This window comes from Barbus barbus (genome assembly GCF_936440315.1).
Source record: "Barbus barbus genome assembly, chromosome: 1".
Taxonomy (NCBI): domain Eukaryota; kingdom Metazoa; phylum Chordata; class Actinopteri; order Cypriniformes; family Cyprinidae; genus Barbus; species Barbus barbus.
The window spans coordinates 7241029-7265908 of NC_136729.1; the positions used below are offsets into that span (position 1 = coordinate 7241029).

At 38.4% G+C, this 24880-nt stretch overlaps 1 protein-coding gene across 1 annotated transcript in view; it reads left to right on the top strand.

Moving 5' to 3' along the window:
• LOC306857605 (cell migration-inducing and hyaluronan-binding protein-like) overlaps positions 1–24880 on the top strand; it is a 165829-nt gene that overhangs the window by 38309 nt on the left and 102640 nt on the right. Inside the window, exon 2 of the mRNA XM_079397626.1 lies at positions 24320–24417. Within this exon, the coding sequence (XP_079253752.1) occupies positions 24363–24417 (55 nt within the window). The 5' untranslated portion in view covers positions 24320–24362. The remainder of the gene's footprint in view (positions 1–24319; positions 24418–24880) is intronic.

Consider the following 24880-nt stretch of genomic DNA (forward strand, 5'->3'; position numbering starts at 1 on the left):
ACAATATTACTGTATTTTGTTTTAATCAAATTAATGCAGCCTTGATGAACATAAGGGACTTCTTTCAAAAACATAAAAAAAATATAATTGATCTCAAACTTTTGGGATCCTCACATTATTACAATTTACAGTATAAAATATGAACAAAATATTTATTTTAAAATCTGCCATAAAATAACAATTTCTATAGTATTTGTCAAGAAATTCATTAAAATTAAATATATCAACTGATAACTGATATGTGGTGAATCTACAAAAAATAAATAAAAAATGTATGTACAGTATTCTCTGATATCCTTTACACTGAACCAATGAAATATCAAAAACTGCTTGCTTTTTAGAGCTTTACAGATAAACTGTATGAATGGCATGTTTTCTTTTAATTTTATTTATTGGACACAGCATGCCGCCATTATTCAGTATGAAAAAGTGTCAATTTGTAAAACATTACTGTGATTCATCAGTGCAACTCAAGCCAAGTTCTCACTGCATCACTTCCACCTCAAGTCAAGTCAAGTTGAGCTTTATTGTCATTCCGCTACATGTGGGGACATACAGTGGAACGAAATGTCGTGCCTCGCAGGACCACGGTGCTACATAAATACAGACATACAACAGTGAAGTAAAAAACACTATAAACCTATACACACCTAACCTACTGACATATTTAACCATAAGTATACTATATATAAGTATTTACCCTATACAAACTAAAAGAATAAAGGATAAAAAAAACAAACTATACGAATGCTTCACATAAATATTTACCCTATACAAACTAAAAAATAGAAGATAAAAAATACAAACTATACGAATGCTTCACAAATACTGTACATGTGCAAAGAGAGACATTTTGAGTCAAGCAGCTGGTTGGGGAACAGAGCGGGATGATTTGTAGTGCATGAGCATGTAAACATACATATATTGCTGAGTGTTTTGTGGGATTGTGTAAACACAGCAGTGTGTGTAAAGTGTCTAGTGCACATAGAGGAGAGTGTGTTACTACAGGTGGTTTGTACAGGCCCACTCACCTGTGTGTAGCACACTTCGAATTGCACAAAAAAAAGTTCCATACAGTTTTTTCTTTGGTGTGGTAAGGTTGGGGGGGGGGGGGGGGGGGGGGGGGGGGGGGTTTGGGGTGGTCGATGTTTCAGGAGGTAGGGGTTTGCATGGGGTTTCAGAGGGGGGTGGGGTGATTTGAGTTCAGGGCTCTCACAGCCTGGGGGAGAAAGCTGTTGAGCAGTCTGGCGGAGTTGGCTCTGATGCTCCGGTACCGTCTTCCTGATGGTAGGAGCTGGAAGAGACTGTGGGAGGGGTGGGTGGAGTCCTTCAAGATGCTGTTGGTTTCACTGGAGCATCGTGTAAGGAAAATGTCCAGGATGGAGGGGAGAGGGGCACCGATGATCTTTGCAGCTGTGTTCACTGTCCGCTGGAGGGTCTTGCGGTCAGCAGCACTGCAGTTCCCGTACTAGACAGTGATGCAGCTGGTCAGCACACTCTCAATGGTGCCTCTGTAGAATGTGGTGAGGATGGGTGGAGGGAGACTTGCTCTTTTCAGCTGGCGGAGAAAGTGTAGGTGCTGTTGTGCCTTTTTGGAGAGTGACATGGTGTTGGTGGTCCAGGTGAGATCCTCTGTGATGTGCACCTCCAGGAATTTAGTGCTGCTGACTCTCTCCACAGTCGAGCTGTCGATGGTCAGTGGGGGGTGGTCAACGGAGTTTCTTCTGAAGTCCATCACAACCTCCTTTGTCTTCTCCACATTGAGGGACAGATTGTTTGTGCCACACCATTCAGCCAGCTGTGCCACTTCCTCTCTGTAGTGCGTTTCATTGTTGTTGCTGATGAGACCTACCACTGTTGTGTCATCAGCAAACTTGATGATGTGGTTGGAGCTGAACTTGGGAGTGCAGTCGTGGGTCAGCAGTGTGAAGAGCAGCGGGCTGAGCACACAGCCTTGTGGGGCCCCTGTGCTCATTGTGGTAGTGCTCGAGGTGTTGTGGCCGACACGGACTGACTGAGGTCTTCCGGTTAGAAAGTCCAGGATCCAATTACAATGGGAATTGTTAAGGCCCAGCAGGTTTAGTTTATTTATGAGCTGTTGTGGGATTATTGTGTTGAATGCCGAGCTGAAGTCAATGAACAGCATTCTAACATAGGAGTCTTTATTTTCTAGGTGGGTAAGAGCCAGGTGGAGGGTGGAGGAAATTGCATCGTCCGTAGAGCGGTTTGGACGGTATGCAAACTGGAGCGGGTCGAGTGTGTTGGGGATGATGAAAAAGCCGTTGGGGCTTTTTGTTTGTTGTTCACTGATGGCGCTGTACAGTTCACGAAGCACGTCCTTAGCGTTTGCACACAGGGATATGTAGACCGCAACAATAACAATGGCCGTGAACTCCCGCGGCAGATAGAACGGTCGACACTTCACAAACATAAACTCCACCAGCGATGAACAGTGTTTTGATAATACCACAGCATTGTTTCAACAAAGACTGGTGTAACAATGGTGTGGTATTATCAAAACACTGTTCATCACTGGTGGAGTTTATGTTTGTGAAGTGTCAACCGTTTTGAAGTGTCGACGCGGGTCTTACCAGACAGTGATGAATCTCTATCCGCTCGGAAGTTGGTTAGCCCGTGCAGTTGAATGGCGGAGTCCGGGATGTTGTCGTTTAGCCATGTTTCGGTGAAAACAAACACACAACAATCCCTTGCCTCATGCTGTGTAGACCGACTGAGTTGAATTAAGTCCAGTTTGTTTTCTAGAGAGCATGAGTGTTGGAAGAGCCGGTCTTGTGGGGTTAGCTCTTAGCCTAGCTCATATACCTCCGCGCTTCCGTCTTCTCTCACACCGCTTGTGACACTGCCCTGTGCGGGTAGCGTCAGTAGGCGAGGCCGCGGTCTCGAGGTCCGGCTTCAGCAGTAAACAAAGGGCTCGTAGCTTCTCAGTAGCCGCTGCCGAGAGTTGATGTTCGTATGCGTTGCTGATATTCGAAAGACTTTGGCGATCATAGATGAGTTCTGGGGTGATTTCCTTATGAGTTAGCGGTAAACTGACACTATTTGGAGACGAACAGATGACATTAAAAGACATAAAAGCACCGTCTTTGGGACCTGGAGCAGCCGCTGCGTCTGATCATGCCGCCATCTTAGTCATTAACCTGGCACCTGTGCCTGATGGGTAATGTATTCCGTACGTGTGTAGCCTTCAAGCCCCGCTGCATTACAAACATAAAGATGATGGGAGTGGAGATTAATGAGAAATGCAGTGAGCTTCCATCATTCGCGGCGTGTCAGGACAGCACGCTAACCAACTGTTTAATACGATGCATCGGGCTTGGAAATGCTCTTGGCTTGGAAACGCCTGCGTCTCGCCATGCATCTGGCACATGGAAATGAGGTGAGCTTGTTAAGAGAGCAAAGCTCGGCTGAAAAGTTATCAGCGGCACACATCACTTCTGCGACGGGCAATTCATCAAATCTTTAGCTAGGTTATTTGCCAGCTTGTCATGGCAACTTTGATGCAAGGCAGTTTCGCAAACCTTGTGAATGAAGGGGCCTTTCAAACAAATCATTTGTACTCTCTTTGAATACTCTATGAATTTAAGCACTTCCTTAGCTAGGCCAACATACGCATGTGATGACTTAAAGCAATAGTTTGCCCCAAAAAAAGTACTTACTCTCAGGCCATCCAAGATGTAGATGAGTTTGTTTCTTCATCGCAACAGATTTGGAGAAATTTAACATTACATCACCTGCTCACCAATGGACCCTTTGCAGTGAAAGGGTGCCGTCAGAATGAGAGTTCAAACAGCTCATAAAAACATCACAATAATTCACAAGTAATCCACACCACTCCAGTCTATCAATTAATGTCTTTTGAAGTGAAAAGCTGTCTTTTTGTGAGAAACAAATCCATCAAGATGTTTTTAACTTCACCTGTTGAGTCTACTGATTTCTCCAGTGAAAAAGTCTTGTCTGAATCAGGAGAGAAATATGCACCGTTTACAAGCAAAACAGCCAAGATGGATCTAAGCAGTATGTCTGTGGATTTTGATGTGAGAGGACAACAGAGGATGTACTTTTCCACTGGAGAAAGTGGATTATTGTCATGTTTTTCATAAGCTTTTTAATTCTGACAGCACCCATTCACTGTGATGTAAAGCTAAATTTCAAACCTTTTCCAGTGAAGATACAAACCCTGAGGGTTAGAGCATTTTCAGCAAATTTTCATTTCTGGAGGAACTATTTCTTTAAGGATGAACGGCAATGTCTCCTTACATGAATAGAAGGCACAAGCTGTATGATTGCACTTTACTCTGACTTTGACCGTCATCCAAGTTAATTTGATTGCAGGTGCTTGTGGCAGAGGTAGTGGAGCTCTGATTTGGAAAGATGTGATTCTTTTGTGTGCACGTGTGTGTGCTTAAGAAAGTGTGACTGCTTTCTCTTGTCTTCAGTGCATGCAATCCATTCTTTGAATTCCTAAATGCAAGTGGCAGAGAATGGAAAAGAGTGTGAACGTGCGTCCTGAATGCAAATAAAGACCTCTCAAGGCTTTTCTCTGACGAGGACGGGCTCGTTCTTATCTCTTGTCTTGCTAACTATGTCAAATGATTAGTGACTGCCTACATCAACACAGTAGCTCAGAGTAACAATCTATCAGCACGTGTTGAGCAAACTCTCAAAGGCATCTCACCTCTATCCCAGAATTTGTGCTCACCTGAATCTCAAATGTAATCTCTTATGAACTTGATGTGCACATTGATGAAGCAGATATGGTGAATAAGAGAGTGCTGAAGGAATGATGCATCTTTGTAGGCTGAAATTCAGAAAGAACTTCCCATTTTAACACTTCCAGTTTCATCGTCCTAAAGTCAATGGGTTTTTTGAATGGGGTTTTTAGTTTAAGACCTTAGATTGAACATTCACTAAATGTGAATGGCAGTTTGGAAATTAAATGTCTGGAGAGTGGTGCTAAATGTTTAATGCTCTATTACATTAGGAAATAATGTACCACATACATTAAACCCTACCCTAAACATAAGCAATTGTGTTAACAAAAGCAAACATGAGATAAAACTGTATTTTCTGAAGCAACCGTACCGTTTTAACTTGTATCGGAGTTGTTTTAATGTTACTCGTGTTTCACAGCACTCGTACCTGATCGTTTTTCTATTATTCTAAATAAGTACCGTGCTGTACCGGGTGAGCTTCCAAGCAAGTTTACTATGTCAGAAAATCTATACATATGGAGAGTTTATGTGACACCAACACAAAATGTACTAGTTTACAAATCATGCATTAGAATAAAATTGTTTTAAGAGTATAACAAAGCATTGTGCAATAAACAGCGCGCAAATAAATCTTTATTAATCAATAATCTGCCCTGTAACCATAATTTGTGTGAAAAAGAATACAAGTTGTACACACTCTTTAAAGCTGGATTATGTTGTATCTGAGTGCAGTAAAGCTGTTGTGATTTGTTGGGCTTGTCATTGGTATACAAGGCAGGATTTTCACTTATCTGAAGCCAATACTCCAGTCTCTCACTCTCTTTCTCTTTGTCGTTTTTAATTAAGTTCGGGCAATGCTTGTGGCATTCTGGCAGATCTCTGATGTGCTTTGTGGGTTTGTGTTCCTGTGATGTGTGTGTCAAAGGTGTTTAATGTGCACGTTATATTTATCATGCATTAAGCGTCTTTGGTATTTTTCGCTTAATCTTAACGCCAATTTAAATCTTTCTAATGTGAGAATTATTAGCCTGCGTGTCTTCCTCCCAGGAGGATTTGTCGCTGTGTGTGGCTGGGAGACAAAACACCTGTGCAACTTCCCTGGAATTATTTCCTCATTAACTCAAGTATTTTTACTGAACCTGAACCTCAAACGTACTAACCCCTCATGGAATATGAGCAGTGCTTAATTTGTAAATTATGATTTTACAGAATAAGCATCCGGTGACAGATCCGGCAGGATGAGACAAGAGGGAAGTCTATCTATTAATCTATCTATCTATCTGTCTATCCATCCATCCATCCATCCATCCATCATTCCAGCTCTGTATATTACTCCCGAACCCGGGGCACTCCCCCTCTCCGGGGAGAGGGGTCCGAGCTCGGCATTTAGCCCGGACCCAGAGCGCTCCCCCCGAGCTCCTCCCCACGCTGGGGTAGGAGCGGGCTGATGGTGAGGAGTTGGGGTGGAGAGCCAATAAGACATGTTGCATGACTTTCTAAACATGCTTCTCTCGTGCGAGATACAAGACTAAAAGTGATGTCACTGTAGAAAATGTGCAAAATACGCATTCTGTGTGCTACTGATAAGGCTGCCTGACACGCCTAAAATCCGAATGCATTGTTTTGTATTCGAATGAGGATTTTTATTTTGAACTCGACAAATATTCGAAATTCGAATTTATTGACAACCCTGCAGCAGAGGCAGCCTGACTTTAAATAGGCCTCTGGGCTAGTGTCTGCCATGGGAGCTGGAGGCGACTGGAAAGAAAAAGGGGGTCATTAGAAAAGCCCAAGATGTGTGGGCCTGATTTGCAAGCGGAGGCAGCCTCACGCTTCCTTCAGCCATTGTAGACCACAGGAGTGGGGTTTTTGACATCCTGAAAAGCCTGCGCAGCCTGCGGAGGCAGACTCGCGCTAGCGTGCTATGGGAGCTGGAGGCCACTCAAAAGGAAAAGGATTCGAAGTAACGGGAGGAAAAGATTGAGATGTGAGGGCATGTGTTGCAAGCATAAGCAACTTTGTGCTTGTTTCAGCTTCTGCAGCTGTAGGCCGTGGAGGCTTGTGATATTCGGAGAAAAATAGCTGGAGAGCCTGTGCAGCCTGCGCAGCTAGCAGAGGCAGACTAACGCTAGCGTGTGCTGTGGTAGCTGGAGACCACTGAAAAAGAAAGAGGGGTTAGAAGTAGCAGGAGAAAATATGACGGCTTTTAACAACTTTTTAAAATTATGAAAGTACATGTTTTTCCTCTTAACCACATGAAAAGAAGAAAGTATTGAAACAGCTGGCCAGCCAAGCCGTACATCGGTTAGTAGAGACTTGAAGAGGGGCCTAGTAATATGCACAACACATGCAAAGTGGGTTGCATTTGTTCAATTATGACATGAATGGTTCTTTACGATACACCTTAGCTGTTATTTTGCACCTGTAATTGCTCATTTAGGTACAATGATTTTCTAAGAATTAAGTTCAAACAATCTTTTACATCTTATCCGTCTATCGGAGTAATGTGCAATTTAAAATACATGTAAAATGCTAGTGAAAATTAATACAGAAAATGAATCATTTCCTTGCGTGATCTGGGCAGTTTGCGTCATGGTTACTGAAATGACATCAACATCCATAATGTCATCACATTGTTTAACGATTTTTTTTTTAGCAACAAATGACTTGCCTTCACACAAAAGTTTGTTTGCAACACGGCCTGCGCCGCTACTGGAGGCAGCCTCGCGCTGACTGCTACGAGAGCTGGAGGTCCGGCTACATACGGCACTGCGGCCGGAAGAACTGCGGAGAAAAGAAGAGCCGAGTGAGGTTTTGCTCGTTTGAGGCCTGCGACTGCGACCCAATGCTCTAGGAGAGCCGGGTCTTGTACGGGACGATGATGGTGGAGAGTGAGGCAAGATCGGGGCTTTGCTCGATCTATTGGCCGCCTTTGCGCCTGGAGTGGATTTAGGAGTGAGGTTGGCTGATTTGCAGTGTAACGAACGGATCGCACGTATCCGCTTGTTTGCCCTCTGCGAGAATGATTCGTCAGAATAAATCAGCGTTTGCTTCAGGCCTAAATGCAGACTTCGATCGGAGGATATATTGGAATGGCCGAATGAGACGAGGATGTCGGTTGAGGCGAGGTTAAACCTCAGCATTGTGGAGAGCGATGGCTGCGATGAAGCCTGGTGCTCGGCGGTGGTGACTGACGGAAAGGGAGTGAGCCTAGAGCTTGCAGATTGCGATGGCGGATACGAAAATCTCCGGTCCAGGTTTTTTCATTCTCCAGAAAAAGATGCGTCTGTGATATGATAGCAAAGGAGCAAACTGAGTGCTGAAAAACTTTAGAGAGAATGAAGGTAAGATGGCTTGGTCTATTTATAGAAGTTCTCTCTCGGCTGATAGGATAGACTGAGTGATTGCTGATGGTGAATTGGCCGTGTTAATTATCTGCGCGTGCTCCTCCCGAAATTTGTTAATAAAACATCACTTCTATTCATCCAAATCCAACCCATCTATCGTTCCATCCGCCCGTCCGTCCGTCATCCATCCATCCATCCATCCATCCATCCATCATTCTATTCATCCATATCCAACCCATTTATCGTTCCAGCCATCTGTCCGTCTGACTGTCGTTCATCCATCCATCCATCCATCCATCCATCCATCCATCCATCCATCATTCTATTCATCCATATCCAACCCATCTATCGTTCCAGCCATCCGTCCGTCTGACTGTCGTCCACCCATCCATCATTCTATTCATCCATATCCAATCCATCTATTGTTCCATCCATCCGTCCGTCTGTCTGTCTGTCGCCATCCATCCATCCATCCATGCATCCATCATTCTATTCATCCATATCCAGTCCATCTATCGTTCCATCCGTCCGTCCGTCTGTCGTCCATCCATCCATCATTCTATTCATCCATATCCAATCCATCTATCGTTCCATCCATCCGTCCATCCATCTGTTGTCCATCCATCCATCCATCCATCCATCATTCTATTCATCCACATCCAATCCATCTGTCGTTCCATTCATCCGTCTGTCATCCATCCATCCATCCATCCATCCATCATTCTGTTCATCAATATCCAATCCATTTGTCGTTCCATCTGTCATCCATCCATCCATCATTCTATTCATCCACATCCAATCCATCTATCGTTCCATCCATCCGACCATCCAGCCATCATTCTATTCATCCATATACAATCCATCTATCGTTCCATCCATCCGTCCGTCCATCCGTCCATCATTATTTTCATTAATATTCAATCCATCTATCATTCTTTCTGTTAATCCATCCATCCAAATTACAGATTTCAATTCTACTTGCATTCAAATTAAAATTGGAATTCTACATCCTGTTCTTCAATTCAAATACAGGAATTTAATTGGAATGTAAAAGGCAAATTCAATTCAGTTATGAATGGTACGCGTTTCTGCTATGTAGTTTTGAAACACAGCCTGTGTGTCCCAATACCTTGGAAATTATACTAGACTGTAACTACTGCACCACAGCCAAAGGACTAAAAATTCATTACCACCCATTCCAATGATATCCTGAATACTTGTTATGAATTATGGTCCACGTCCCTGTGCTCATAAGTGAATGTCTGAGCCGCCTGTTGGATCAGCAGACAACAATCTGATCCAGCTGACGCCTGTTTACACACCACTGGTAAAGAGATTAGATATGAAGATCATCAAAATATGAACCACGTCCAGCACTGAAGCGCTGCATGCTTTGGCTGCAAATGGCTGTTTGCAATTAAAAAAACGTGTGGTGGTTTAGAGGTTCATATCTGCTCACTGAACTCGTCTGAAAGCAGATCTGGCCTCTGACACGGAGGTGTTTAGACATCTTCACGTTCTGTAACCCTCAGATGTGTTGAACATGATGTTTAAGTCATTTCTGCTCCACTATCACTGCCATATGGCACCATGAGTTAATTATATTATGCTAAATCTAGAGCATTTTACTCTGCATAGAAGCTGCAGAAGGGCAAAAAATATATTGTGTGTTTTGACTTTTTGATGAAAAATTGACAAGTTAACCTGCCATCAGAAAGGGTCATAGCATTGTTACTTATGGACCTTTTTATACATCTGCAGTTTAGACATTTGCCAATAGAGTAGGAAAAACTCTGTCAGTCCAGAGATGCTTTTGATTTGCCTGAATGACAAACACATTTGCAATTCAATTGTCATTTTGATCATTTGCTTTGTGTACGGTATATTGTCTTTTCCCTTGTCCCTGCAGCTTTGGGTAGCCTGTTGCTAGTTTCCCTGTGGGAATTAATGTAGTTGTATCCTATCATGTTGTCTTGAGTGATAATGGTTCACAGGTTCACATACTCACCCTTTTCTTGAAAGCAACCGCTGACATCCTGACTTAACAAGTCATCCTTTGAGAGCGGCTCACCTAATTAAACAAAAACATAATTACTGATGAAAATGAGAGTCCCGAGTGCCGTTTCGGAAACACCCGTAACATTTTAGTGGAGGGTTTCCTTCGTTGGTTTGAGAAATTTGTGGCTTCTGTCAAAACAGATTAATCTCAACCTCTTAGACCGATTAGAATCTCTATCTATGTCAATTAGAGCCTGTTCTCTGCTTCACCCATGCAGCTGTTATATGTCTGGACTTTAGTTTTGTACTTTTCTGGTTTTTCTGTCTGTTCCTGAGTTTCCTTATTTGGTTTTAGTTCCCAGCTTGTTTAATCAGTTACCTCATCATGTCATTATTAGTTAATCCCCGTCACCTGTGTTTTGCCTAAGTTACTTCCTATTTACAGTGCCCGTTCGTTTCAGTTGATGTCGGTTATTGTTAATGTTACTAGTTCCTGTGTCTATGTCATTAAACCAGTCGTTTTTGATAATCCTGTCTACCCGTGTCTTGTTCTGCCTGCCTGGAGGATACGTAACAGCAGCCTTTGAGCTGAGAATGCATCCCTGTTAATTCAGAAATCTTCGCTAACACTTTCTATAAAACTTGTATCAGTATATTAACTGTATTAGAATGCATTTTATTAATTGACATTTTGACTTAGCTTTTTAAAATATCTTTTATTGTATTTTAATATTTAATCATACATAATAATTATATTATAATGTATTATTTGAATTACTAGAATTAAATTATTTGTTTTTAATATTTTAATTAGTTTTTTTTATTTCTATTTAGCTTTTAATTTATTTTTATTAGAGCAATTTTACTCAATTTATTTTACTAACTACCAAGACAACATTTCTAATTTTCAACTTAAGTTTTTCATAGAATATTTGTATTTGTATTTTTAATAACAAAAATTTTAATAAATAAATAAAAATATTGAATATGTTGAATAAAATGGTAAAGCATATTTGTAATCAAGTATTTAAGATTTTTAATATAAAGCAAGTATTTGTATTATTTTTTATGCAATTTAAAATATTTTTACATTTTAGTTAACAGCTGGACTGTATGTACAGGTTTAATGTAAAACCTTTAATGTCAATTCAATATTTATGCAAGATTAGTCTGTAATCTGTGAAGATTATACGTGTATAAAGAGGCCTGGTAGATTTATTCTATCTTTCTTTTTTTCACTTTTCTCGCACAAATTTCATATTTTCCCTCAAGTGCATCTCAATGCACAAACTGATTATGTGGGCACTTTTTACAAGGTCAAACCTTTCTAAAACATTTGGATGAGGGCTGGTTTTTTCTTTTTAATTTTTTTGTAATTTGTGCTTTTGGATTTCATCATCTTTTCATTTAGCATCATTTATTCCCTCGGTCTTAAATATTACACTTCTTCAGCTGTAGGGCCCTGAAGTTTTTTTCTGTTTTTCCCAGTCTCTATATTGCATATGGGGTGTTTTTAGAAAGGTTTCATCATTGTGGGAGATTAAAAAAGAGAGAAAAGTCTCAGAGACTCTGTTCCCTCTCACTGCTGATAAAATGATAGCTTTAAACTTTGTCTTATCTACAAAAGGAAAAGAGGCTTTTGGTCCATTGTCAGTGGTGGCAGGAATAAAGAAATCTGCCTTCACTTGATTTTGACAGGTATGAGTCTTTATTTCGCACATCGGAGCTTATACACCCTCTGCCAAAATATATGACTGTTTGGAAGAAAGAGAATGATTTTAGTTTGTTTCTGCTCATGTACTGTTTGTATGGGGAACGTTTCTGATGATTTCAAAGAAATTTACAATTTATACACTACCATTTTATTTTTAATTTAATTTAATTAATTAATTTATTTACATTAGTCAGAATTTCTCAATTTTTTTTTCTAATCATCATATATTTTTTAATATTTTTTTAGCATTGAAATCAGAGGATTTTGTGTACTTTTAAACTAAAAATAAATTAACAACCTTAATAATAATATTATTATTATTTTTTATTTTATTTTTTGCAAAAGTTTTGTTTATCTGATGGCATGTGATGCAACAAGGTTTGAAGAGTTCCCACTCATATGGGTGTGTATGTGCAATTAATTATAATGACAGGAATTTCAGCATCTAGATCTCGTGTAGTTTGTCTCTCCTCAAGTCGTATTCGTGAGCATGTGTTTGTTTCTTTGTAAGTGTGTGTTTGAGTTATGGATCTTTCAAATGTCTCTTGGGTTGTGGATTTTGCAGTAGGCGTTCCTTTCCTTCCTTTCTTCCTTCGTCACACAGTCGTAGCCCTTCAAATATGCTTGACCTTCGAAATTTGCGAAGAAATGTTTCCACCAACTTCTACGTATTCTTTTCCATTGCAATTTTAATGAATTTTCTTTTCAATTGGCAGGGCTTATAAAACTTTGTACAAAACCTTCCTTGAGTTTGTGTATTCATGACAACTATGACATTTATGGGTCAAAAACACTTTGGTTTTTGTTTATATGTTTTAGTTTTGATTCTGAAATGTCCATGTGGGTTTTAATTATGACACATTGTCAGTGGATCCAGTGCATCAGCTCCACAGAGAGTCAGACTCGGAGCTGTGTGCAGTCATGTGTTCATGAGCAATCAATGGCTGCAGGTGTTCAGGCCGTGCAGGTGTGATGCTCATTGCTCTTAATTATAATTATACCTCATTGATACATCTGCTGAAAATGTCAAAATTACTTATTTTGAAACCACAAAACACTGTCAAAATCACACAGAAAACAGCATCACGGGCGTGGGAACAGTTTCAGAGAAGGCAAAGGAAATCGACAACACCCTGTTCATCCCAGTTTGTGTCATTTTGCCAGTAATGAAGATGTAATGAGTCTCAAGACATAATGATCTTTTTATTAAAAGTGTGGGGGTTTTGAATATGTAATAAATATAATACACTAATAGATTTAGTAAACTATTCAAATGTTTCATAAGTTTTTAAAAATGTTTTTAAAAGAAGATTCTTACGCTAACCAAGGCTGTATTTATTTGACAATAAGTTACTGTTTTTTTTTTTTAACCAGGAAGGTCCCATTGAGATACAATATCTCTTCTACCAGGGAGTCCTGGCCAAGATAGGCAGCAAAGGACACACTTACAAAGAAACGGACCACACAATGAACAAACGTAAAACACAATTTTCTAAAAAAACCCAAAAAACAATGCAAATCCTAGTCAGTTATTAAAACATGTACACTGTTCTATATAAACAGGCTTTTAAATATTTTTAAACGTAGCAAGAAGTGGTACAGATTCCATATGTAATATACCTTGAAGCTCATTCCACACATACGGAGCACAATTAGAAAAAGCAGAACGGCCTATCTCTGTTTGAAAAAACGGCATCTTAAGTAAAAGTTTATCTGTTGATCTGCTATTATAAATATTTGTGCAGTATGTCAACAACCTAGATGTATACAGTGGTAACTTACCCACTAAAGCTTTTAAAATAAAAGCTTTTTTTTTCTCCTTAAGCACAAGGAAGTCCAGTTTGTCATTTCATATAAATTACTGTGATGTGTGCGGACACATGTACCAGTGACAAATCGTAAAGCAGCATGATAAACTAAATCCAATTTTTTCAAAACATTCTGAGGTGCATGCATATAAATTATGTCACCATAATCCAATACCGATAGAAGAGTACATTCTACTAAACGTTTTCGAGCAACAAAGGAGAAACATTTTTTAAACGAAAATAAAATCCTAGCGTTGGTCTCAATTTCTTTAAAAGACTATCGATATGAGAACTGTAAGTCAACTTATCATCGAGCCAGATACCAAGATATTTGTAAGATTCAACCCCTTCAGTCTGTGTATCATTAATAGTTTGAATCCTGTGATGCAAAGCTGAATTTCAGTAAACTTCAGTGTAACATGATCCTTCAGAAATCATGCTAATTTGCTTCTTTTTTTTCTTTTTCAGAAAAAAAGAATTTTTTTGATAAATAGAAATATAAAAATAACTGCATTTATTACATTTTGTTTTTGTAACAATATAAATGTATTTTCTGTTTCTTTTAATCAATTTAATGCATTCTTGCTAAATAAAAGTAATTAAAAATACAATAAATCTGACCCCAAAATTACTGACCCCAAACTTTTGCTAATAATAATACAGTCCACAGTTTTATTTTAATTCATTTATATATATATTTTTATACATTTGTATTATTTTGTGTTTACAATAAAATAACTGTTTTACTGAGTTTTTATTTCAACAAAAAGAAAAAAGTACAGAACAAAAAGTAACCAACCAAACAAATCAGATAATTAGTATTTTTAATAAGTAGTTATTTAGTGTTTTGACAATGTTGAGATAGCATCACTTATGTGAAAACGTTTGAACTTATTGTAAACATTGTAATTCTTGTACTTATTCAAAAACATAAAAGCGCAATGGGGCAAAATTGTGAAGATTCATCTCACTTATGAAGATTGCTACGACCTGCCACGCATTACTAATGGTGTTCTACTTCATTGTCTTCAATTGTGTTCGTTCATTTTAGCAAACTGAGAATGAGCATAAAAAGCGAATCCGCAGTTAAATGTCTCTTTTATCCAGGAGAATAATGGCTGATATGCAGATCACCACCTGTTGGTTTTGGAAAAAGTATTCGATGGAAAGCAATGAATTTGCTGGCAGCCGTCCTGCTGAGTGCTGGAATAGCAGATGAGATGACATGAGGAATTAAAAACACTTTTGTCACCGGGTTTGCACAGCACTGATGGCTTTCTGCTCACCAGTCGACCGTATCAGCGCTGGCTTTCTGAACCCTCTTATCTCCCATCACGACCTCAGATTCGGTCTGTCAAGGAAGAATCTGAAACATGTGTGTGAGAGATTTACCCCATGCAGGATTCGTAACGTGTACAATAGTGCACAATTGCTCAATTAGCTCCAAAACCAGCTGCGGCATGCTGGTTAAATCAATAATCCTGCAGGTGTGTCAGTGGGAGACTGTTAGGTTAAGCAAAGTTTGTTACTTCTTCTCTGTGTTGGGGAATAACTAACTAAAAGCGATTTTACTGAGGTTGCATTGTTCAATAGACTACTACAGCACTGCACACAGCTTTAGGCGATAATCAAACGTGTTGTCATGTAATCAAGGTGTGCTGCTTTTTGTGCAGCAGCTGATAATTTTTGTTTTATTTGCACAGTGGTGAGTTTAAAAAAGATACATGTGTGTGGAAGTAAGATTTGTTTCATATATATATATATATGAAGGTTTACATTGCAAGGACTGTCTGACGACAAACAGTACCCTAAAAATATTGATTAATTATCATTTATGTATCATTTATGTAAGATAAGAAATTAAATTATATATATAGTGTCGTCAAGACGGTCCTTGCAATGTAATTTCTGACCATATAGTTGCAAAAAGATACGTCTGTTTTCTAACAGGTTGCAGAAATGACACACTTCACCTGTGATGTGGTCAAACTGCTAATTTAGTACCTGGTCCAAAGTGGTCTACAAACTCTAAGCAGCTTTGCCGTCTACCAGGTGAATGTGAACCAGTTGATCAACCATCTATACCATTTCGGTCCAGCAAATCTCATCTCTAGTTCAAATCTCATCTCTACCTGTTTCAATAAGCCTTTGAGAATGACCTCCACCTCATGCAAGTGAAGTGCTCAGTCCATCAGTGACCTCCATGAGCTTCAGCGCTCTCAGGTCAGAGGTGCAGTGCTGTGTTAGCAGTAAAAACTCTCTTGTACTTGTCACCGACCGCCTCCATCAGCACAGCGGCGCGCCTCAGTCTCCGCTGGATTACAGTGTCCTGGAGAGAGAGCCGGCTGTAAAAATAACTGTTTCAACACCAGCTCTTTCTGAAGGCTCAGATTATCCCTGGCCTCCGGAGAGCGTCTATAACCTTCACCGTCTTCCGCTCTCTCCCTGTTAGCACACACACCGCTCTCATTAAATTAATAATCACCGCTCATCACTCTAGAGGCCGTCGTACCTTTCGCTTATGAGCAATGCACAGCCCATCTTCTCTCAGGAAACGCTGCTGAATGAAGGAGTTTTATGCTAGTTTTTTTTCCACTGACCTATGCATGGGTCTTGCAAGCCATTAAGTTAAAAGAGCATAAATTCAGATCTTGGCAAGATATTAATGTAAACGGCTATTTATGTCTGAAGTGAATGTAAACCTAGGGATCCTTCCCTACTACTGTATTGAAAAACTGTTTGTCTGTTATTGTACCCCACATTACTGCTATTGTCAATGCCTCACTCAGTGAAGGGATTGTTTCACCTGCTTTAAAAATGGCAGCAGTTACACCGGTTCTAAAAAAGCCTGGGAGTGATATTGCTGTGATGTCTAATTATCGGCCAATTTCTAATTTACCATTCCTGGCAAAAGTCCTTGAGCGAGTGGTTGTTAGCCAACTCCAAACTCATCTTTACACAAACAGCCTACTGGAGCCTTTTCAATCTGGGTTTAGGTCTGGACACAGCACGGAGACTGCTTTAGTTAGCGTCTTAAATGACCTTCTTATTATAGCCGATTCTGAGGCTTGTGGCATTTTGGTTCTGTTAGATCTTAGTGCTGCATTCGATACGATATGTCACAGCATATTATTGGACCGATTACATAGATGGATTGGTCTTTCTGAAACTGTGTTGAACTGGTTTAAATCTGGTCTAAATCGTATCTTTCACAACGTTCTCAGTTTGTTTACCTGGGTACTAACAGATCTCAGACTGTGCCTTTGTGTCAGGGTGTCCCTCAAGGGTCAGTTCTGGGTCCTGTTTTATTTAGTGTTTACATGCTACCTCTTGGGCAGATTATTCAGAAGTACGGCCTGGGTTATCATTGTTATGCGGACGACACCCAGATTTATTTTAGCACTCAGCCTGATTCCACTACTTCCTCTTTGACTCTTTCTGCCTGTTTGTTGGAAATCAAGGCATGGATGAAACACAACTTTCTAAATGGTTCTAAAACCGAAATTTTATTAATTGGCACTCCTTCTAATGTTAATAAATGCAGTAATTTTAAACTTTCAGTTGACGATACTCAAATATCTCCTCATGCCCAAGTGCGTAATTTAGGCGTTATTTTTGATGCTTAGATGACTTTTAATTCTCATTTCAAAAACATAACTAAAGTTGCTTTTTTCCATCTTCGTAACATTGCTCGCATTAGACCATTTCTTTCCAGGTCTGATGCTGAGAGGCTTATTCATGCCTTCATCACATCACGGCTTGATTATTGTAATTCTCTCTTTGGGGGTTTACCAGCAAGTTCTGTTAAGAGATTGCAATATATACAAAACTCAGCTGCGCGAGTTTTGACTTATACATCTGCACGCCATCACATTACCCCAGTGCTCCAGCAACTTCATTGGCTCCCGGTTCAATCACGTATTGATTTTAAAACTCTGATTTTAACCTATAAAGCTGTGCATGGGCTGGCTCCAGATTACATCTGTGATTTGGTCACTCTTTCTACTCCTCCTCGCTCTCTTCGCTCTGCTGGTTGTCTCTCCTTGTATCAGCCTCGTTGCAAATTAAAAACCATGGGGGGGGGGGGGGCTTTTTTTTCTTATAACGGGCCTAAGCTATGGAACGCATTACCTGCATTCATTAGGAATGCGGCTTCCTTGGATTGTTTCAAGAAACTTCTTAAGACGCATCTTTTTAGTAAAGCTTTTAACTTGTGATTATTTACTGTGATTTTATTTTACTGCTTAATAGACCTTCTGCTCTATGTGATGTGATTAATAATAATCAAACAGCAGAACTGATGAGAAAAAAAGAGAGAATCGCTCACTGCTATCGACTGGATAACTTTAAAAGCTTTAATCAGCCTCTTCAGTTGCATACAGAAACACATCAAGTGCTCTCTATGGAAGCAGAATAATGCCAATAGTTTTTGAAACATAAAGCATGCTGAATTCCACAAATCGAAAAAAAAAGATGCATTGCAATTAACAGTGCTTGCATTTTTAAGTCCTGAAATTTAACAGTTGTTTATTTAAGCTGTGAATATTTCAATTATAAATATTTCACACACATTTTCATAATTAAAAAATTGATATTGTGACAACATTACTGCAGCATATTCAAACTGGCCACCATCAGTCAGATGACATCTTTTTTGTCAAACATGCACATCTTCATGTGGCATATTGAATATTCAAATGTGAATAGCTCATTGATATAATCTGTTTCTAGATCATATGGACTACTTTTATTATGCGTCTTTTTAATGTTATGCTGCTGGTCACTGTCATTGTATGCAAAAGAAGCTACTTCAACATTCTGTTAAAGTACCGGAGAAAATCCGACAGGTCTGCAGTGACATGAGGGCGAGTAAATGATGACAGAAATTTCACTTTTTGTGTGAATTATTACTTGAAGGTGTCACATCAGCAGCTTTCTCTGCTGCGGAAGCTTCCAGAGGCAACAGATTTTTATGTGTCTGAGAGTCTGTTTGACCAGGCTGATGAAAATGGCTTTTAATCCGCTCCGCAGTAGTCAGTAGTCCCAGGACTTTTATTGGTTATGGTAATTGCATTTATATATTAAAAACGTGTGGTTCAGGTTTCCAGTGAGTATGTTTCTTACATCATCGGAGCGACTGCTCTCAAAAATGCTCTGGATTATAAAACCCAACATTGCAATTAAATAAATGAGGAGTTTTCCTATCAGATGTTCCTGCTGAAGTTCATCCACAGTGTTTTCCTGGAGTGCAACTGGAGCGCGAAGGCCCACCGAGCTTGTAAAGTTTCCTTTAACTGCTGCTCTGGGTCAATCCTGTTTGCCCCCGTAAAAGTCAGCCAGTATGTTTGAAACATATTTCAGGGCAATGAAAGGGAATAGAAAAACCTCCCATCCTCTTGTGTGCATTCCCTTCCCTGATCAGTATGACTCTCATGTACAGGAGATATTTTGCTATACCATGTACAAATATATATATTTGTACATGGTACATATATAAAAAACACAGTATATATATATATATATATATATATATATATATATATATATATATATATATATATATATATATATATATATATATATATATATATATATATATATATATTAGTGCTGTCAAACGATTAATTGCAATTAATCACATTCAAAATAAAAGTTTTTGTTTACATATATGAGTGTGTATATTTATTATGTGTATATAAATACAAACTCATGCATGTATATATTTAAGAAAAATGTTATGTTTATATATTATATATATTTATATATAATATAATAATATAAATATATAAATGTACATACATGTAAATATTTACTATATATATATATATATATATATATATATATATATATATATATAGATACTGTATATGTTTGTATTTATATATACATAATAAATAAACACAGTACACATACATATATTTTTGATGTGATTAATCGCGATTAATCATTTGATGGCACTAATATATATATATATATATAGATATATAGATAGATAGATAGATAGATAGATAGATAGATAGATAGATAATTTGAGGTTGTTTAGATTCTATGCTATTATGCTCAAAAAAGCATACAGTAAAATCAATAATATTGTGAAATATTATTACAGTTCCAGATATCTGTTTTATATATGCATATATTTTAAAATGTAATTTATCCCTGTGATGCAAAGCTGAATTTTCTGCGTCATTACTCCAGTCATCAGTGTCACGTGATCCTTCAGAAATCAGTCTTATATGCTGATTTGTTGCTTAAAAAAACAGATATACAAATATCATCTTAATGACAAACTCAATAACAAAATGGCGGGAAAATAGGAAAGTAGGCGGGAATTAGACTTCATTGTTCAGTGATATGGACCTAAAGCCATTTTTTGTCTGCTCGACTGCAGTATTGTCTTGTTGTCACGTTGATATATGCAACTAATTACTTTTAATTTGATTGATTAAGCTTCATACGATGTAATTCATTCAATTAAAATTTGAATTGATTGATATCCCTAATACAGACCATTTTTCTTCATTGAATTTCCAGCAATATTATGAGCGTAACTGCGATAGAAACCCTGAGACGACAGTTCCTTTGCTCTGTGCTGATAGTACAGGGTCAACACAAAGGACAGGGGTGGAAGTGTGTTATCTGCGACGGCCACAGAGGGCAACAGTCTCTGAAGGAAGATAGACAGCCCAGAAAGAGATATTTGACTCAAATGCTGATAGCATTGGGAGGTAAATCTGGGAGGCGAGGTCTGGATCGAAGCAAAGCTTGTCTTCACTAGGGTGATGTAATGTTTTGGAATAGACTTTCTCAGTGTTGGGGATTTGTAAAGAAGTATGAGAGGGCATGCAGGAGTGGCAGAGTGGTCTGTAACAGAGCAACGTGAAAAGAAACTCAATTTGTACGCTTTCTGGAGAAGATGTGAGACGAGCTTTATTGTGCAAAACTCTCCGCCTTGATGCTAGAGCGTTGTGGGTCATTGCTAAGGTTCTTGGGTGATTGCTAGTTGAGCCCACATCCAAATCTCTGATATTCTGCTGTCTAGATTGGGTTCCTCCTATTGGATGTTTTTCGCTCACTTTTTTAGAAACAAATTTGTTAGAAACAAATCCATATTTAAGATGTTTTAGCTTTAAATTTTTCCTTCTGGGCAAAATATGAGACTTATATGATCTGTGCATATTTCTCTCCTAATTCAGACACAACACAACATTTTCACTGGCCAAACCAATTTTATTGATAGAGGACTTTAGAGGTGTTTTAGCTGGAATCAATTGTTTGAAGGTAAAAACTTGTTCATGCAGCTTTTTGCTTCTCAAGACGTTAACTGACGGACTGGAGTGGTGTGGATTATTGTGATGTTTTTATCAGCTGCTTGGACTCTCATTCTAACGGCACCCATTCACTGCAGAGCATCCACTGATGAGAAAGTAATGTAATGCTATATTCTCCAAATCCATTCTGATGAAGAAACATACTCATCTACATTTTGGATGGCCTGAGAATGAATACAGTTTCAGCAAACTTGAATTTTTATGTGAACTATTCCTTTAAAGACATGTATTGAAATCTACAGACACTAATAGTTAAATTATAATAATATAAAAACATGTAAATGTGTATTTTGGACATTTCATTCCACTAGTCTGAAAGAAGGCAAGTTTTGGAAGCAAAATTGCCCAAAACCTCGAAATTAACCTAAAAACTATGGTTTTGCTTGTAGAGTCTAACAAAATGCATCATTCGTGGTACAGTATCATTCATTATGTAGCACAAATGGTGATAAACGACTTATATCGTAAAGTTGAAAACTTAGTTTAAGTGGTTTGGTTAGATCACTAACTATAGGTATGGGCAAGATTAATCATGAAGCTTGATTTAGCAACGCCACTAATTATCTGTGCAATATTATCTTCAGATGGTCATTCTGCATGCATTACATCACTGAGCAGTTGGCTAAATCTAAAGATAGATATGTGTGTTTGCATGCGACATCCAGACAGCTTGTCCACTGCTAACACACAGGCAGAAGATTAGAATGTGCTTAAATTAAGAGGAAATTGCGGTGCTCAATAATGCACATTTATGTTAAAAATGCATGTAGAGCTGTGATGAAAGATGCATGTCACCTTTGAACGGCTCAGCAGGCGTCAGCCTCGTAGATCTTGTGGTATTTGGCTCAGGGGAATCAACGTGCATTAGAAAACCCAATAAGGGGATTTTCTCCTGTCAATTTTCACCGAATTCCATCACGCCAGGCACAAAGTCAATGTGCTGAAAGTAAGAGAGCAGTGTGCTGTCTGCTGACTTTTACACTTTAACTGCAGGGAAAGAGAAGGTGCTGCTATTTTTGAGTGCAAAGAAGTCAAACTACACCACGACATCGGTTTACCTGCACAACTTATTTTCCCTCGGTGTGCTGCATATCTAAATGTGATTTTGAAATGGCAGTTTGCAACGTGTAAGATGGATTTACAAACTCTAAAATGCAAAGTCAGATGGTTTTAAACGGCGTAAGCAATATGTGAAGTCATTCATATGTTACTGTATGTGCGGTGTGTAAATCTACACTACTGTTCAAAAGTTTGGGGTTAGAAAGATTTCTGAAAGACATTTATTTGATTAAAGAAAGATACAGGAAAAACAGTAATATTCTGAAATATTATTACTGTTTAAAATAACTGTTTTCTATTTGAATGTATTTAAAAATGTAATTTATTCCTAAGAGTCAAAGCTGAGATTACAGTATCATGATCCTTTAGAAATCATTCAAATATTGCTGCTCAAGAGACATTTCTGATTATTATCAATGTTGAAAACAGTTGTGCTGCAAAACAGTGATATGTATTTATTTAAGCATTTATTTGAAGATGTCTTTGGAACATTATATGTCTTTACTGTCACTTTTGATCAATTTAATGCTGAATAAAAGTATGAATTTATGAAGTATGAAAAGTATGAAAGAGCTGCATGCTTCATTTTTTATTTAAGTTGTATTATTTTGTTAGTGTTCCATCCATAATAACTCCTTATTCTCTTGCAGGTCTCAGGTGAAGTATCTCTCGTTGGCATAGGAAGAGGCCGTGTGTTTGATCCATCGCCAGCACCTGTTGCACCAGGTCGGCATCTTGATAGCAGAATAAATGACTATGTGGATCACTGAAGACTCAAATAAAGTCTTACTCCATCCAGCACAGACTCGCGTTTTCATTTTTCACCGTTATTGCCACAGTGTCGTCGCAGGCATTGTTGTGAGCCACATTATATTTCCTGCTGCGGTATCAGATGCACTCTAATCTTAAAGAGAGAGCGCACCCAAAAAATGAAACTTCTTTCATCATCCGCTCACCTTCTTGTTGCGAAAAAAAACATATGATTTTTTTCCTTTTCAGTGCAACACAAAAGCAAAAAGTGTCTAGACTGTCATTTTCTGTACATTTGGAAGATGCTCTGTCAAACTAAAAAACAATTACACAAAAAAGTCCATATGCCATATTCTAAGTCATACGATAGCGTTGTGTGAGTAACAGACTGAAACTGAAGTCGTTGTCTGTTTGTTCGTTCTCCTTTTGTGCTGCATGTAAGAAAAAAACGACATGAGAGTCAGTAAATGAAATATTTGGCTGGTTATCAAGTCAAATTGATTTTCGTCTTGCTGGTTTATTCACTCCTGCGCAGCTGTAACATATTGTCACTTGCACTGCATTTTGAATAGACCAGACAAACAATCTCTGCAACATCATAGATCCAGATGGGAATGGATTGCGGTGCCAATATGATGAGAAGTTGGCAGTTCCTGACCATTATTCCTCAATATATAACAAAGACAGCAATGGATTCGCATGCTACACGGAGCAGATGCATAACATCGCAGACTTGACACGTCGGACAGGTCATGATGCAACCGTTAGTTTGGGACAAGGAAGCCATCACGCCTCGGGCAGATTGGCAGTGCTAATAACCATCACTACATGATAATGCCAATGCAGAATATCAATGAAAACAGCTCAGTTAGGCTGAATTTGCATGGCTTTTATGTGCAAGAAAACAGTTATCATTTAAAAATGGCATGAATTAGTCAAAGGAAGCATTGTCGTGTCTCTTTCCTCTTTGTATAATTGGTCCGTCAAGCATAGCTGGAGTCTGTAATACCGAAACCAGGAAACAGGATCCCGTGTGTGATATCGGTTATGCAACTGCATTTAAACAAGCACACCGTTATTAGCGAGGCAGTACCTGAGCCCTCGGCCCCTCTGAGCCTTTGATCCTTTATGGAGGTTCAAGTCGAATTGCTGGTGCTCTTGTAATCTCTTTGAAGATAGCCATGTAACCTTCAGATCTAGCAAGTTTCAAAGTAATGCAAAACCGGGGTCCGACACGTTCAGATTCTGGCAAACTGACAAAATCTCTGGCCGGTTTCTATGGCAACTTCACACACGCTCAATGACATGTTTGGTCATGGTGTCATACATGCCCAGAATAAATCAAGCATGTTTAAGGGGATTTTTTTTCAATGGAATACTCAGATGACAACTCAGTATGTGTTGAGACAGGTTGATTTGCCTTGAAAATGTGAATAATTCACCTTGGACGTCTGTTTGGCTGACCCGTGGCAGAAATATGAAAACAATAATTATTTTTGCAATTACGTTTGGCAGCACAGAAATGACATAGTTCAGCTTTAGATGTGAATGAAGTAATTGTGTGATTTTTGTGTTGCAGGTGAGGTGCCTTTAAACTCTGGACCAAACCAACAGTGCTGAAAATGAAGATTTGTGTCGCTTTTATTGTAGTATCTGTTCTTCACATCGCTCAGGCTGGTGAGTTTCTGTCTCTCTTGTTCTGATTTATCAGTTTAGTCACAAAGTGCTTCAGTTGCATGACTTTTTTGCATAAAACAAAAGAAATGAAAAAAAGAAAATATAAGATAAAATAAATAAAATAATACAAAAAAATTAAAAATAAAACATGACATAAAATAATATTAAACATTTTTTTAAATAAAATGTATCATTAAACTACAACAGCTCATTCAACTTTGAAAGCATAAAGTATACTCTGAATAAAGTAAAATTTAAAATATAAATACAATATTAGTTTGTTTTGCATGATTTATATGGTTTTCAATGGCAATTATTTTTGCATTAAATTAAATTAATAAAAAAAAATAAAACCATAAATTACAATAAATGCATTATTGTAAAATATTATTATTATTTATTGTTTATAAAATGTATAATTTTATATAAAATAAAATACAAATAAAGTCAAATTAACATTATA